This window comes from Oreochromis aureus, linkage group 4 (genome assembly GCF_013358895.1).
Source record: "Oreochromis aureus strain Israel breed Guangdong linkage group 4, ZZ_aureus, whole genome shotgun sequence".
NCBI lineage: Eukaryota > Metazoa > Chordata > Actinopteri > Cichliformes > Cichlidae > Oreochromis > Oreochromis aureus.
This window is the reverse complement of record NC_052945.1, coordinates 28,622,888-28,639,990: the sequence shown is the minus strand read 5'-3', so window position 1 is coordinate 28,639,990 and position 17,103 is coordinate 28,622,888. Positions and strand designations below refer to the sequence as shown.

General features: G+C 42.7%; 1 protein-coding gene across 4 annotated transcripts; it reads left to right on the top strand.

Moving 5' to 3' along the window:
* The first annotated feature begins 156 nt into the window (after positions 1-156).
* Positions 157-16,349, top strand: smarca4a (SWI/SNF related, matrix associated, actin dependent regulator of chromatin, subfamily a, member 4a). Of its 4 annotated transcripts, none has more exons than XM_039610958.1 (34): positions 157-376; positions 2,021-2,283; positions 2,537-2,669; positions 3,293-3,742; positions 6,135-6,233; positions 6,325-6,580; positions 7,718-7,844; positions 7,995-8,168; positions 8,296-8,469; positions 8,605-8,775; positions 8,868-8,918; positions 9,030-9,160; positions 9,317-9,380; positions 9,458-9,570; positions 9,676-9,823; positions 9,957-10,120; positions 10,229-10,295; positions 10,373-10,483; positions 10,582-10,824; positions 10,904-11,017; positions 11,131-11,238; positions 11,329-11,415; positions 11,551-11,597; positions 11,679-11,845; positions 11,933-12,096; positions 12,191-12,457; positions 13,025-13,102; positions 13,196-13,414; positions 13,776-14,038; positions 14,133-14,238; positions 14,370-14,471; positions 14,574-14,706; positions 14,802-14,941; positions 15,648-16,349. In XM_039610958.1, the coding sequence occupies exons 2-34, from the start codon at positions 2,062-2,064 to the stop codon at positions 15,678-15,680; spliced, it is 4,926 nt and encodes a 1,641-aa protein (XP_039466892.1). In that variant the 5' UTR covers positions 157-376; positions 2,021-2,061; the 3' UTR covers positions 15,681-16,349. The 4 variants fall into 4 exon arrangements, with proteins under 4 accessions (XP_039466892.1, XP_039466893.1, XP_039466894.1 ...); XM_039610959.1 differs by lacking the exon at positions 157-376 and adding an exon at positions 602-620; XM_039610960.1 differs by lacking the exon at positions 157-376 and adding an exon at positions 828-844.
* The last annotated feature ends 754 nt before the right edge of the window (positions 16,350-17,103 follow it).

Sequence of the window (17,103 nt, the reverse complement as noted above, 5' to 3'; positions counted from 1 at the left end):
ATTGTGGTTTCTCAAGCGTACTAAGAGCATTTGCGTACTTTCACGTTGATACGTGCTGGGTTAAATCATATTTCAATATACTCGTCCATAATACAGTGTTTGCCTCGTTCACCCATCCCCCATGCCGGCTTCTAGGGCCTTCGTGCCTGCTTGTATCTCAGAGGCTGCACTGAGCATGCGGGAAGTGAGCGAGGAGCCTGCGCAGAGGCGGCGCTGTAGAGCCGCACAGGCCGGTCTCCGCGATACAATCTGCCGAGAGAGAGGGGGGGTGAAGGAAAAAAACCAACTGGGTAGGTCGCTCTTTGTTTCTGGCTAGGAGGAAAACGGAGAGACTTTGCAACCGGCGACACTTCAAACATCAACTTCCACCACTTGTGTAAGTCCGCTTTAGTTTTTCTTTGGGCAGTAATGAAGTTTTGTGTACGTTTCACGCTGCTGTTAGAGGATTGTTGAGCTTTCGTGGGGGGTTTTTCCCTCTTCGTTAGAGAAAAGGAGACCGACATTACCGTGCCGCTGCTGTGGCGCGACAGTGTGTAATGAATGAAAATTGTTTTTGGAAATGTGCTAAGAGCAGAGCGCTGAGCCAGGGGTACGGGAGGCGCGTTGGATCAATCAGCTTGGTAGATGAAGGGATGCTCTAACTTTTCACATGTCGCCGCATCTCGGCTTCTATCTCGCAAAACAACACGTCTTTTATTGCCCTAATTGGCCTCGGAGAGCATGGCCGGCTAGGCTAACTGAACTAGCTCGCTAACGAGCCAGCCGACAAGTCTTAAATCCGGGTTGTGTTCCTTGTAGAAATACTATTATTTTAGTGTTATTTCCAGACGGAACCAGCAACCCGGTGAATATCACTAGAACTGTGTTGCATTACGAGAAGGAGAGAGTTAACGTTAACACACATAATGTAACGTAAACTTTAAATTCTGCTAGGCTAGGCCTGGCTAACGTTAGCCAACAATAGCTAGCCCAACTGTTATTAGCTTATAAATGTAAACATTGGACAACTGGACTTTGGCAAAGTTTTTATTATTATGCTGTTCTCCCGTTCATTTAAGAGAGACTCTGTTTTTTTTGTTTTTTTGTTTGAACCAAAGGGTTTATTTGTGTCATAATAGGGCCTCTTCGATAGAGGTGTCTCGTAACAGTTTTCTTCCACGAAGTGATGTTCAAGTTAACTAATTGTGTCTTTAAAAAAAATTCCAGACAAAGTTAAATCTCTTGTGTGACACACTTGACCTTTAAAAGTCAGATATTCAGCATAAAGTATATGAATTATCTAGTTCCTGTCAGCAGCTGCCCATCTGTACACTTAAGCAGGACATCAGGAGTGGACATTTAAATGCTGTAACGGCACAAAAACATTAGTCAGCTGTCTGTAGTTCATGTTTAACAGTACTAAGCACACTACGACTTGTGTACTTCACCAAATGGCACATTTGGGGGAAAAAAACAGTGACGGCATCACTTTTATTTTAATAGTCATTTTACATCTGCAGTGAAGCATCCATTATTGAACGGCTTTATAAATATACTATTGTCTTAACACAGAGCAACGTGAAACATGTGAGACTGTGATCAGATGTAAAGATGTAACAATTCAGATAACCAGTTATTCATTTAAGTCAGTCAGCAAGCAAAATGAAATGAATTGCTCATTTATTCTTGTCTCACCAGCGCTGGTTTAAAATCTTCAGAGTTTGGATTATTGGTCAGATGAAATGAGCATTTGTAAAACATTTTGACATTTGATTTCAGGCCATAACAGGAGCAATTTTTAACTTTTAAAAATGTTATAGAGTTTCTTCATCTTCTTCCTTTTTTCTTTTTTTGAAAAAAGTACCGAAGATTTCCATTTAAATTTTCTGTTACTTAATTTTTGTTTAAACACAGCAATTTTGTTGTATTTTTTTCTAGTGTCTAGAATTTACTTCTTTAGGGTGAAACACCTTTCGTTATATAACTAGAGAAACATGTATACATGTCTTTTTTAAATTCTTGTTGTAATGGTTGTTTTAAGGGTACTTCCTGCAGCCACACATTCCCAGTTCCCCCTGAGAGATGTCCACTCCTGACCCCCCTATGGGAGGGACACCTCGCCCTGGTCCCTCCCCAGGCCCAGGGCCATCTCCAGGAGGCATGATGGGGCCAAGTCCAGGTCCCTCACCAGGCTCGGCCCACAGCATGATGGGGCCTAGCCCAGGACCTCCAGGATCTGGACACCCCCATCCTCCACAGGGACCCTCAGGATATCCTCAGGACAACATGCACCAGATGCATAAAGTAAAATAAAAAAAAGACATTTTGTCAAATAACACAATCTTTTTGTTGTTAAAACATGCATGTGATTATTTTGAATAGCTTAAACACAGTAATGTTTATCATTAGATAAAGCGAGTGGTTGTGGAATCATTTCTGTACTTTACATTCTTTACGTGTCTTTCCTGTTAATTGTTTTGTGCAGTGTGTTCCAGTGTCACACTGCACAAACTTCAGTGTTTGTTTCATTTATGATTATTCGGTTTCATTTATGCAGCCAATGGAAGCCATGCATGAGAAGGGAATGCCCGACGACCCTCGCTATGGCCAGATGAAGGGCTTGGGCATGAGACCAGGGGGACACAGTGGGATGGGACCCCCTCCGAGCCCAATGGACCAACATTCCCAAGGTATGTTGTGTCACACAGAAAAGTGCTTCATGGTAACGTGTGTCAGGACTAGAAAGGTGAAACCTAAACTAACAGCATAGTGTCATGTTGATACGTTTGCGGTAAAGTCTGCATCTTCAATCCTCTTCTAACTTGAGTTAATGCACACTGAGTGAAGAAAAATTGAACTCATACAACTTACTTCTGGCCCTGAAAGGCTCTTTGCAAAAGAAACCAGTAATGCAGTTGTGCTGGTGTACACTGTGCATGTGGAAACCCATCCAGCCGGTTTCTCCTCTTGTGTTGCTGTTCATGTAGCAGCAGTGGCAGACAGCACTGGGCAGGGTGACAGGAGGGGCGGGGTTCAGGGGCTTCCCCTTTCAGACAACAACAAAAGCAGCTGCATCTACAAAACCACAGTCAGCAAGCAACAGAGGTTGTTCAGAGGGAGGAATATAGAAGACACCACAGCAGTGTTAGAGTTTATCTATAGTACATGGAGTTACAGACACCCGGTTCTCTTATTATCCTTATTCAACATGTTTTTCTTGTTTGCTTGTTTTTTTTTAAATTGCATAAAACCTTCTTTAACACTTCAGAAATAAATTTTTGCCATACCCATTGTGCCTCTGTTCTGTCTGCAGGTTACCCCTCTCCATTAGGAGGCTCGGAGCACGCACCTAGTCCCGTCCCAGCCAACGGCCCTCCTTCTGGTCCCATGATGCCTGGAGGCCCACCTGTCCCGGGAGCAGGCCCTATGGAGGGCAGTGGAGACTCAAATCAGGGTATGGGTCAACCGAATCGTGGTGGTCCCCAAGGGCCAGGGGGGCCCCCTGTTGCAGCAGGTGGTGCAGGTGGACCCACTCCCTTCAACCAGAACCAGCTACACCAACTCAGGGCACAGATTATGGCCTACAAGATGCTGGCACGCAGTCAGCCTCTACCAGAGCACCTGCAGATGGCTGTGCAGGGAAAGAGGCCCATGCCAGGGATGCAGCAACAGCCAATGCCTAATATGCCACCTTCTACAGGGCCTGGAGGTGGCCCGGGTGCTGGGCCGGGACCAGCTCCAGCAAATTACAATAGACAACATGGTGAGTTAGAGGTTGTTGTTTTTTTTGGTTTTTTTATGTTCATTTTTTGTTTATTGTAAGTTAAAGGAAAATATGAACGTTTGATCATGATCAAGGTTATTATAGTTAACTAAAACTAAACTATCCAATCCAAATTATTTATAAAGCACTTTTTAAAGACGAAGCACCAAAACATTACACACAAATCACCACACAACAAATCAGCAGCAACAACAATAAGTACTAATAATAAATACAAGGTTAGAACATGCCACACTTGTTCTGTGATAAGAGCCAAATAGTAAAGATGAGTTGTAAGATGTTTTAAAAACAGGTAATGAAGGAGCCATGCTAACATGGGCCGGGAGAGTATTACAAAAGTTGGGGGCGATAGCGTAAAAGGCTCGGTCGCCCCTGGTTTTCAGCCGGGTTTTAGGGACAGCCAGGGGAAACTGGTCCATGGACCTTAGCGAACTTGAGGGAATATATGGAGTTAGAAGTATTGTATGTCAAAATATAGAATAAACTCTTAAAATGCAAGGCTCGCAAAATTTCAAAATCCCTGGTAGCCCTTCGGGCAGGCACTCTTCAGTTTGTGGTAGCCCAAAATAAATTTAAGTAGCCCAAATAAAAAAGAGAGCAATTTTTTGATTGATGTTCCTGTTTTGTTTCCGTTACAATATTATACATTAAAGTTTAATATTGTAACGGAAACAAAACATTAATCAAAAAATTGTTGAAACACAAATTACAACATTTTATAAAAATTACAATCATCAACTCAAATACTTGTTTCTAATTGAACAGAAATTTCTATGACCTTGTAAGAACTGTGTAGAACATGAATCAGTCTGTGTCAGATCCTGAATTTGACATTTGCACTGAAGTCACTGATGAGAGATAAGTGGAACCAAGATCTAGGACATTTTTTTTTAAGTTTGCAAAGACTGCTAAATTTTGCCAATGATAGTTCACTCTTTGCAACGTAGTACGCTGTTCTAAACAGATTTTTCAGGTTTATTTTTAGTATGTTCTTTGCAATTGGTGTTTGTTCTGGGAAAGATATTGCAGACTGAGCAATAATGCATTTCTTGCATTTCTCATGGGTTCTAACGTGGGCCTTTCTTAAAATTACTGGTCCCAGTAACAAAGGCGCTTATCGACTCAGAAATCGAGGGAAAACCAACAACACACCCGGGAGAACATTATGTTATTTACAGGGGTGCACATAAGTGGTCCGCAGGTGCGCATTCGCTGTCAAAATAAAAGACGCGCACCAGATAAGAAGTTGTATGTACGCAAACGCGCGTTTGCGTACATGTAAAAAGCACTGTTTTTGTCCGCTAGAGTGGGATTTTCACGGCATATTCTGCACCACATCTCTGTGCGTTCATAATTTCTTTGAAGCCAGCTCACCTCCTGCAACCACTTTTCCGAGAATACGCGCTTCTTTTGCGGTTCGGACTCCTGACATTTCTTTGGAGGTGGAGGAACACCAAAGTAATTGCTTAAAGGAGCTTGCTTCTTCGACATCTTTAAGAGTTTTAAACAAATGTCTGTCCTTAAATCAATAAGTTTTAGAAAATCTTTTACCAGAGGGCCAGAAGGACAGTAGACATGGATATTTAGGACTCCTATGATTAAAACCCTGTCATATCTGGGCATAATTCCAGCTAAGACTTCAGAAAAGGATTGGCAGAGAAACGGAGATCAAGCAGCAGTCAGCGATCATACACCAGGAGAGCGTTGGCATTTCTTGTTACACGTGTCAGAAACAGGATAGGTACAAAGCTGACAGCAGGAGATGGCAGGCCGTGTACACTGGTGCCGCCAATTACTGACCTTTGGGGTAAAAAAAAAAAAAAAAAAAAAACCACAACATTTTTGTGAACTTGGAAAGTAACTAAAATACAATTATAGAGGAAATATCCTCAGTTTGGGTATTTGTTAATTTGGTAAGAAGTCATTATCACAGACTTCCTGATGAGGGTTTGATGTCTACAACCCTGTGAACTGCTTTCAAAAAGTTCTGGTTATATTTTAATATCTGTACTGATTTTCTCAAATCTTGCTCATGACATATGCCATAAATAAACAAATAATTATCAAACTTTAAAATTAACACTGAAAGTAAATGAAAACTAAATATTTTTTAAAACAATAAAAACTAAACTGAAATGAGCAAATTCACTGTGGAAACTAACTGAAACTAAACTGGATTAAAAACAAAGTTGAAACGAAGTAAAAATCAAACCTAATAAAAAAATACAGAACTATAATAACCCTGCTCTTAATCCCTAGATAATAATAATGCCTCTATCTAGAGGGCAGGAGAGATTGCACAATGTTCAGCATTTACAAATTATGTCAAAAAATGGATTAATATGATTAATAATATTGGTTTTGGTTCTAGGTATGGTAGGTCCCAATATAGCTCCTCCTGGACCTGCAGGAGTTCCTCCAGGTATGCAAGGCCAGCCTACTAATGGACCTCCCAAATCATGGCCTGAAGGTAAACACAGGTTAAGCACCAACTTCACACATGTGTGTTTTGTTTATACCTACAATTAAAAATAATCTTTTCTAAATGTATCTCTTTTTAGGACCAATGGTGAACGCTGCTGCCCCTTCCAACCCTCCCCAGAAGTTAATTCCACCCCAACCCACAGGCCGACCTTCTCCTGCTCCTCCCTCAGTGCCTCCAGCAGCCTCCCCTGTTATGCCCCCTCAGACACAGTCGCCAGGACAGCCTGCACAGCCCCCTCCCATGATGCTACACCAGAAGCAGAATCGCATAACCCCCATCCAAAAACCTCGTGGGCTCGATCCGGTGGAGATCCTCCAGGAGAGAGAGTACAGGTGAGGAAAGGGAAACGACGTGGAATGGCAAAAAATACTGAGTAACACAGCAAATATTTTGTCCTTGAACATGATGAAAATTGTCAGGAGCTCATTTCCTGCTCCGGCTAATATGACCAAAAAAGTTAAGTATAAATAATAAAACATCACTTTATAATTTATAATTCTATTTCCATATCTTTGTTTTCTACTTAATTTTGAAATTCATAACTGCTGTTATTCAAATTGGTTTGTGTCTTAATTCTATTTAAAACAAAAGATTCTGTAGTTGCAGTCTTGAGCATCTTATTGAGAATTTTATCCCACAACCTTAGAAGCTGCACGTGACCATTAAGTTACGTGCAGCTTCAGCTGAGACTGAAGAAGTCACTTGGATGAGTGACGAAACGTTTCTCCCACAAAACGCTACGTCCAGATGAACAGATTCAACTTTTGGAGATTTACTTTCCTGGATGATTGAGAATGCATCAAGACATTAAGTTACATAGTTAAGCAAAAAAGAATAATTGACGGTAGAGCCCGATCGATTCATCACCAAACTGACTAACCCATCTATCAGTATCTGCATTTATGTTGGCTGATAATTAAAAATGTTAAAAGTTAAAAACAAGAGATGAGAGAGAAACGCTCTTCGCTGATGTCACGAGTGTTGATGTTGCATACTTTGTCCACCAGAGGGCATTCTGCAACTTCCTTTTTGGAAACACATTCAGAATGCCACAAACACAACAACCAGCTGCTCCGAGCAGAGCATGAACTAGTAAATAAACAACTATATATAATAAATGTATGTTTGGTGAGTGTGAAGGAAAAAGAATATCAGCCTAGATATCGAAATATCACTAAATATTGGTGTTGGCCTTAAAAAATTCTGGACTGGTCGGAATGTAATTGACAGTATAAAAGTATCGGCATTATAGTAAGATTTAAAAAAATCTGCGAAACAAGACATTTTTCTCCAGTTTGAATAGGAAATTAGCTTGTAATTAATTTTCTAGTAAAGAGTTCAAATGCCTGAACTGATGACACACAGTAATCCATCACTGTTGGGGTTTTTCTACTTTTGTATGGAGGGAGAAAGATAATGGTTTCAACTTTAATCTTTGTAATATTTCTATTTTTTTTTTTAATTTTCAGGCTTCAGGCTCGTATTTCTCACCGTATACAGGAGCTTGAGAACCTGCCTGGCTCTCTAGCTGGTGATCTACGCACCAAAGCCACCATCGAGCTCAAGGCCCTCAGGCTGCTTAACTTCCAGAGACAGGTAGATAATTGTATCTGCTGCTACCTGCAAATGTGTTTATAATACAGACAGCCGAACTCTGCATATTTAATCAGCTTTCTTGTTATCGGCATCTCTTCTTTACTTTTCCCGGTGAAAAACTTATATTGTCTTCCTTTTCTGTGCTTGTAGCTGCGCCAGGAGGTTGTTGTTTGCATGCGTCGTGACACTGCTTTGGAAACTGCCCTTAATGCTAAGGCCTACAAACGCAGCAAACGGCAGTCTCTACGTGAGGCTCGTATCACTGAGAAGCTGGAGAAACAGCAGAAGATTGAACAAGAGCGCAAACGGCGCCAGAAACACCAGGTACAGACAATTTCTAAATGATCTTAAGGCATCTAATTGGATGTTTTATATCGTGATATTTGTTAAAACAAATATGATGAGGTGTAGTTAATGTAAAGAGTCTAATTTAAGCATTTGTGTTTTAAAGGAATACCTCAACAGCATCCTGCAGCATGCCAAGGACTTTAAGGAGTATCACCGCTCCATCACAGCAAAGATCCAGAAGGCCACCAAAGCTGTCGCCACCTATCATGCCAACACTGAGCGCGAGCAGAAGAAAGAGAATGAACGCATTGAGAAGGAGAGAATGCGGAGGCTGATGGTGAGACTCTCAGTCTGTCAAAATGAGTCTGTATCTGCTGGAAGGAGCACAGTCTCTGAAATGAATGATAGGAATTATGTTTGACGTTTATTTGTCTCACAAAATGGTCTGACCTTTCTGCGAATCTCCTCCCAGGCTGAAGATGAAGAAGGTTATCGTAAACTTATCGACCAGAAGAAAGACAAGCGTCTGGCGTACCTGCTACAGCAGACAGACGAGTACGTGGCCAACCTCACTGAGTTGGTGCGCGCGCACAAGGCTGCACAAGCACTCAAAGAGAAGAAAAAGAAGAAGAAGAAAAAGAAGGTACATGAATTAAATTTAGAAGAGTAATGTAAAATTTCATCCACATAAAGAAAAAAAAAAAGTGAAAAACTAAAGTTATTTGATGCTTTCAGAAGCCCGAGGCTCCGGAGGGAGCTGCTCCTGCTCTGGGACCTGACGGAGAGGTGAGTGTCAAACAGTAAAATTACTTTAAGGGAACTCTACCATAGAGATCATGCCCATTTTTAATGTGTATTTTTTGTTGTTGTTTTGGTTTTCCTAATTTCCTCTCCCAGCCTTTAGATGAGACTAGTCAAATGAGTGACCTACCAGTCAAGGTCATCCATGTAGACAGTGGAAAGATCCTGACCGGTGTGGAAGCACCCAAGGCTGGGCAGCTGGAAGCCTGGCTTGAAATGAACCCAGGGTAAGCGTCAAGTCTGTCTTGATTTCTGTAGAAATGATTTAAATTCAGTGTCTGGAATATCTGTGCAAAAGCTGTGTTTCTCTCAGATCTAACATCCTCCAGCAAAACGACAAGGCACTGACTTATCTCTTTTTCTATCCTTGTGTTCCTTCTCAGATACGAAGTAGCGCCACGCTCCGACAGTGAAGGCAGCGGTTCAGAGGAGGAAGAGGAGGAGGAGGTACGTAATGCAGCTTCAGATTGTGTTTGTGGTGGTGGAGCAGCTTTCTGACATCCCGTTTTGTTTTGTATCGTCAGGAGGAGGACGACGCCCAGCCTCAGACGTCTTCAGCTGCAACAGAAGAGAAGAAGAAGATCCCCGACCCCGACAGTGAAGATGTATCAGAAGTGGATGTCCTGCACATCATCGAGTAAGACAATTGTTGTACTTTATAATTATCCTCTGTTTATAACTGGTTGGTTTAATTATTATATTATGAAATTTACATGAATCATGTCTTTTGTGCTTCCATCAGACACGCCAAGCAGGATGTAGACGACGAGTACGGCAATGCAAGTTTCAACCGCGGCTTGCAGTCCTACTATGCAGTGGCTCATGCTGTCACTGAGAAAGTGGATAAACAGTCCTCACTGCTGGTCAATGGGCAGCTCAAGCAATACCAGGTTAGCCCATCACGACACAGAAAAGAGCAGCATAACATTAGCATTGTTAAATTAGATTTTAATGGTGGATTTATATAAATAAATGTTGGATAATCTGAGTAAACTGAAGCTTACTCAACCATTTGCTGTTCAGATCAAAGGTCTGGAGTGGCTGGTGTCACTTTACAACAACAACTTGAATGGCATCCTGGCTGATGAGATGGGTCTAGGCAAAACGATCCAGACCATCGCCCTCATCACTTACCTCATGGAGTACAAGCGCATCAATGGGCCCTTCCTCATCATCGTACCTCTCTCGTAAGTGTGAACGTGTCTCCTCGCTTCCCTTTCAAAAGCATCGGCTTAAAAATGACAAATACACGTAGAAAAAGCTGCTGTTCCTCAAAGCTGTTCTTTTGTTTACAGAACTTTATCAAACTGGGTGTATGAGTTTGATAAGTGGGCACCGTCTGTTGTGAAGGTTTCCTACAAGGTCAGTGATGGCAACATGGCAAAAACACTTTTAATTCAGTTATTCTGTTTACTTAATAATATCTGTTTATGTTTCAGGGGTCTCCAGCTGCTCGACGTTCATTCGTTCCAATTTTACGTAGCGGAAAGTTCAACGTGCTGCTGACCACATATGAGTACATTATTAAGGATAAGCAGGTGTTAGCAAAGGTAAGACAGTCCTGTCACGTCTTTTTCCAGATCTAAATCTTGTTTTTTAAACGGTAGTCAAAAACACTCTTAATAAATGCCATATCTTCTTCACAAAGATCCGCTGGAAGTACATGATTGTGGATGAAGGCCATCGTATGAAGAACCATCACTGTAAGCTGACCCAAGTCTTGAACACACACTACTTGGCGCCACGACGTTTGCTGCTCACAGGAACTCCGCTGCAGAACAAGCTCCCCGAGCTCTGGGCCCTGCTCAATTTCCTGCTGCCCACGATCTTCAAGAGCTGCAGCACCTTCGAACAGTGGTTCAACGCCCCGTTCGCCATGACTGGAGAGAAGGTGCCTTTACAGTCTGGTCGGTATTGTTGGAAATAGTTGTGGAGACTTTCTAATCAGCGCTCTTCTCTCACGTTTCAAGGTTGACCTAAATGAAGAAGAGACCATCCTGATCATTCGACGTTTACACAAGGTGCTCCGACCTTTCTTGCTGCGGCGACTCAAGAAAGAAGTCGAGGCGCAGCTGCCAGAGAAGGTCAGTGTGCACAACTTCTGCCGAAACATATTCAGCACTGAAATATTTCTGCTCAGAAAAAGTCAAAAAATGTAGTTCCCCTGCTGAGATTTCCCCTTGTTGTTGTTCTACAGGTGGAGTATGTCATAAAGTGCGACATGTCAGCTCTGCAGAGGGTTCTGTACAGACACATGCAGGCCAAGGGAGTCTTGCTCACAGACGGTTCAGAAAAAGACAAGAAGGTAAGCTGATGTCTCAAACTCATTTCTTTTGTGGTCATTTAAAGAAAGTTTGAAATGATAGACGCCTAATTTATCCTCTTGATTTTCCAGGGTAAAGGTGGCACGAAGACCCTGATGAACACTATCATGCAGCTGAGGAAGATTTGCAATCACCCCTTCATGTTCCAGCACATTGAGGTACCAGACACAAACACCACCATTAAAATCATGATACCAGTAAATCTTTTTAAAAGACAATAGAACAGATGTTTGAAAGCTGAAATACAAAAAAAACATATGATATTAATCATTTTTACTTGTTTGCTTTTACAGGAGTCCTTCTCGGAGCATCTCGGTTATTCTGGTGGAATCATCACAGGGTACGTAAAGCTAAAAACTGTCTGTGGATAAACGTTAGGTGCTCGGTCAGTGTCACTCATATTCCCCTTTTCCCTGTCCAGCCCTGACCTGTATCGTGCCTCTGGAAAGTTTGAGCTGCTGGATCGTATCTTGCCCAAGCTGAGGGCCACCAACCACAAAGTGCTGCTCTTCTGTCAAATGACCTCACTCATGACCATCATGGAGGACTATTTTGCGTACCGCAATTTCAAGTACCTGCGTCTGGATGGTGAGAACCTTTTGGCTGTTAACTATAATAGGGAGTCATATTGAATTACCGGGAGTCTCTAACAAAGCTGACGTGATGTTTTCTTAGGTACCACCAAAGCAGAGGATCGTGGCATGCTGCTGAAGACGTTCAACGACCCCGCCTCTGAGTACTTTGTGTTCTTGCTCAGCACCAGGGCTGGAGGTCTGGGCCTGAACCTGCAATCTGCTGATACTGTCATCATTTTTGACAGTGACTGGAACCCGCACCAGGTACTTTATGTGCACAAAGAAGTTCAGGAAGTGGCCTGTTGTTTGCTTTCTGCACAGCGATTCCACCTAAACTGTCTGTGCGCGCTCCCTACAGGACTTGCAGGCCCAGGATAGAGCCCACCGTATCGGTCAGCAAAACGAGGTGCGCGTGCTGCGCCTCTGCACCGTCAACAGCGTGGAGGAAAAGATCCTGGCAGCAGCCAAGTACAAGCTGAACGTGGACCAGAAGGTCATCCAGGCCGGCATGTTCGACCAGAAGTCTTCAGGCTATGAACGTCGGGCCTTCTTACAGGCTATTCTGGAGCACGAGGAGCAGGACGAGGTCGGGGCTCGAGGAGGCTGCCGCACTAGGGGGGCGTGGGTGGGTGTGATCTGAACCTGTTCCCACATCGCCCACCCGCCCACGTCCGCCTGTGCGCTGCCCCACCTCTTCATTCTCTCCCCCCCCCCCCTCCTCTTTCTGTCTCTTTTCCTTATTTCCCCTCTTTTCTCAGGATTTGTGAGCTTTCATCAATCCAGACTTCTCCCTTTCTCCCCTATGTATTTCTGCTTCTGCACAAACCTTTGATGGTTAATATGATACTTTATCCTTCACTCTAACATTAAAGCTTTTCCCTTTTTATTTTTTCTCCTTTCCCCCTCTTTTTGGCTTTAAACTCTTTCATGCAAAGTTAAGGATTTGTTTACCTTTACTTTTAGTATCAGTTCCATTTGCACAGCATTAGTCATCTAATGCATCCTGTAACTGCAAGTGATATTTACAGTGTCTACGTAAAGCATAGTAATGTTCAATGAATTGCTAGTAAATCATATTTGATGCTTGGCTTTCCATTTGTGTTTGAGAGTCATTAGTCCAGAGACTTGGCTCTGAGGTGCCACAAATCTGCAGTCAGCCATCGCTCATTCAGCCCGTCTCATTTATCTGCAGGAGGAAGACGAAGTGCCTGATGATGAGACCGTCAATCAGATGATCGCCAGGAGCGAAGAGGAGTTTGAACAGTTCATGGTTCGTCTTGGTTTCATTTCAGTTATTAGACACTTTTAAAAATTTTAAATCTGACTCTAATCACACTGTTTTTTGTTTTGTTTTTCATTTCAGCGTATGGATCTAGACAGACGCCGCGAGGAGGCCCGTAACCCTAAGAGGAAACCCCGTCTGATGGAGGAGGACGACCTGCCCGGCTGGATTTTGAAAGATGACGCTGAGGTTGAGAGGCTAACCTGCGAGGAGGAGGAGGAGAAGATGTTTGGCAGAGGGTCTCGCCAGCGCAAGGAGGTGGACTACAGCGACTCGCTCACAGAGAAGCAGTGGCTCAAGGTGGGATGAGTCCCAACTACTGACAGCTTAATCAATATTAGGTCTTTTCCCACTAGTTCAGCCTCGACTCTACTCAGTTTCGGTTGTTTTCCATTACAATAGAGTTCCACCTAATGTGCGTGGGGTTGTTATAGCATTGCCTCTGAAAGTCTGTGATGTCATTTGTATGCGACACAAACAGTACACAACAATGGAGCACACTGAGGCTACGGTCTATGGCTTACTGTTGATTTCTCTCGTTGCCGGGTTTTAAAAATGCCAGTTCTGGCTTTCGTAAAAGAGTCGCTCCTGTAACTCATGGACCTCACGACCTACCGTGTTCCTATTAAATGAGTTTTTAACTGTATTTCTCTTTGAACAGGCCATAGAAGAAGGCAATCTAGAGGACATTGAAGAGGAAGTGCGTCACAAGAAGACGACCAGAAAGCGCAAGAGAGACCGTGACCACGACGGCGGCCCGGCCACACCCAGCTCCAGCAGCGGCCGCGGGCGGGACAAGGACGAGGATGGAAAGAAAGCAAAGAAACGGGGTCGCCCACCTGCTGAGAAGCTCTCTCCGAACCCTCCATCTCTCACTAAGAAGATGAAGAAGATTGTTGATGCTGTCATCAAATACAAGGACGGGTGAGGAGACCGCTCTTCTGAAGAGCGCAGGATTAGCAGAAGGCGTGAAAATTTAGATTGCGTTTTTCACTAACTTGTGTCCTCGTCTTTGCAGCAATGGCCGACAACTGAGCGAAGTCTTCATCCAGCTCCCCTCTCGCAAAGAGCTGCCTGAGTATTACGAGCTCATCCGCAAACCGGTGGACTTCAGAAAGATCAAGGTGAGGATCAAAAGCGACCTCATCAATGGTTACCAATTTTTATATATGAATATGTTTTTGTTTTTTAGATTCCAACTTATTAAATCCTGCATATCTGACTGCTGCCTGTTGTTTCTCTCTCCCTGCATCAGGAGCGGATCCGCAGCCACAAATACCGCAGCCTGAACGACCTGGAGAAGGATGTGATGCTGCTGTGTCAGAACGCGCAGACTTTCAACCTGGAGGGCTCTTTGGTGAGTGATGCTAAGCAGCACACGCTCACCAGTGTTTCATATATTCATCTCATTACTTTAGAAGCTAACTTTGTTTCTATCTTTAACCATTTATTTTTTAAGATCTACGAGGACTCCATTGTGCTCCAGTCCGTCTTCACCAGCGTGAGACAGAAGATCGAGAAGGAGGATGAAAGCGAGGGAGAAGAAAGCGAGGAGGAAGAGGAGGAGGTAGATGAAGGCTCGGAGTCTGAATGTGAGTATCGTAGAGGCACGGTAGCTTTTATAGCATCAGCGGGCGGTGAGGCTCACTCAACGTTATTTTGTTTGCAATCTTTGATCCCTCATCAGGTCGTTCAGTGAAGGTGAAGATTAAACTGGGCCGGAAAGAGAAGGGGGAGAGAGGAGGGAAAGGACAACGGCGGCGGGGCCGCGGAGCCCGGGCTAAACCTGTGGTAAGCGACGACGACAGCGAGGAGGAACAGGAAGAGGTGAGAGGAGAACTGAAGAACACACACGAGCAACAAAGCTTGATGCTTCTGCATTCATGTTAATGTATTTAAATGACAGATTTTCCAGTCACAGCGACAGAGCTTTGAGTTCCCTTTAGAACCTTTTGGAAAGAATGAGCAGAAGAACGGTTCTGCATTCACTCGCTCAGATGTTTTCCTGTTTTAAATCATTAAAACAAATCCGTTTGTGTGACACTAAAGTATTTGACACAGGGGCTTTGTTTTCATGAATATATTTTACATTTGAATTTCAGTTTTAAAAAATTGCCTTACACAAGATTTGTTTTTAAAGCTATAATCTGGATTATAAAATGCAGCCAAATTAACCATGATTCAAATTCTTGCTACAATTGAGCAGCTGTTCTCTAACAGCTTCTCATAATCATACATTTTTAGATGGGAAATAATGTTTTCTTGTTCATTTTACTAACTTTATATACAAAGTCAGATACATTGATCACCATGGTGATTGCCACATCTTTTGTCTGTTGTGTTGGTAATGGGGATTCCTTTCAGACAGTTCACAACAACCCAGTCATTCTATTCTAGGTCTGAGCTGGGATCATTTCCACGCCACTCGTGTTTTGTGGTACTTTTGATGGGCACTCTGTGCTTGTGTAGCCTCCAGCGCGAGGCATTGTTGAATAGTAAAAGTAAATCTTTGTTTCCTTTCCCTTTCTTTCAGGAGCGTTCAGCCAGTGGCAGCGAGGAAGACTGAAGTGATCTGCCTCCTGATTGGACCAACGACCCACTGAGCCCTTGACTGGACTTTATATATTTTACTTAGATACTGCAGATTGAGTGGACAGGCCTAGTTTTACCTAGATGAGCTGATTTTTAGTGAGACAACTGTATTCTCATTAAAGCATACCATTAATTAAAAAAACATAATAAAAAAACTAAAATATGAAAGTTATGGACCATCCACTTCCATATTTAAACCATTTTCCCATTATGAATAGTAGTGTGTCTCTTTGCCTTTTTTTTTTTTTTCTCTTTCCTGTAAGTGGGGAAAATGACAGAGCCTGAATTATTATAGACTGACGGTGGGCCATAAAGACAGCAAACTGTTTTTTTTAAGTGGTATTAATTTTGTCGTCTTTTACTTTTTGGGACAAAAGCGTACGTGTGAACCAGGACTCGCTGCGTTCTTTAAAATCCCTTTTTGAATGCATGTCGTGCGTGTCTGTTGAAATGCACCTGGATGTGTCTTCATTATTATCTGTGTTTAATTTAAGACTACAAGCGGGATCACGGTACACCCTCCCCCCTGCAGACCCTTCCTGTCAGGCTGTTTGTATTGGGGAGGGAGGGATTGGACCATTTTCTCGTGTCTGTGGCACTGGATTCCAAAAAAAGTACAATAAAGGCATCTCATAATTATTCATTGTTGTTGTCGTCACTGTTTCAAATACACACTTAGCCTACAACCAAGTGTTGTTATCAAGCCTGGCTTTCTCTGAGTCAAAGTTATTGTCAAATTGTTGAGTTATTTTCTGAAAATATTTTCAGGAATTAAAATGTTTAATTCAGTGTCAGCTCCTCTTCCTGCAGCCTGTGTGTTATATCAATTACTGTTGGCAAAAAACCAAACAAAACCATATAACATATAATACTTAAGATGGTATCATACAGCACATCAGCCTTTATTAGTTTTCTACTTCCTGTCAGTGCTCGTGATTACCCGGAATATTTATCTTGCCAGTGTTGCATTAAAAATGTGCCTTACATCATTCAGCAACATATAGAATAAAAGGTTTATTGTGACTTTTTGTCATTCTTACAAAACAATATTAACCTGCGGTGTAGCACAGAACTCAGGGACCCTATAGAGACTGTCTGTGGGCACAGTTTAAAATCTCCCCCAATGGTTAAATGACAATTTCCTCCAGTTAAATGCAGATAAAACAGAAACCTTGATTATTGCACCTGATTAAATGCTCTCAGAAATTAAGCAGCTTATCAGTTTTTTAGACCCTTCATTTCGGTCGAGTCTCAGAAACTTAGGTGTTATATTTGACAGTTCAATGTCTCTTGAGAAACACTGTAAACAACTGGTCCGGAACTGTTTTTATCATCTAAGAAACATTTCTAAACTCAGACTGGTGCCACAGGCAGAACTTGAGATGATGATTCATGCT

Coding starts and splice junctions, on each gene's coding strand:
- smarca4a (XM_039610958.1), top strand. CDS start 2,062: ATGTCCACTCCTGACCCCCCTATGGGAGGGACACCTCGCCCTGGTCCC. Junction 2,670..3,292: donor AATGGACCAACATTCCCAAG/GTATGTTGTGTC, acceptor TTCTGTCTGCAG/GTTACCCCTCTCCATTAGGA. Junction 11,598..11,678: donor TCTGGTGGAATCATCACAGG/GTACGTAAAGCT, acceptor TTCCCTGTCCAG/CCCTGACCTGTATCGTGCCT.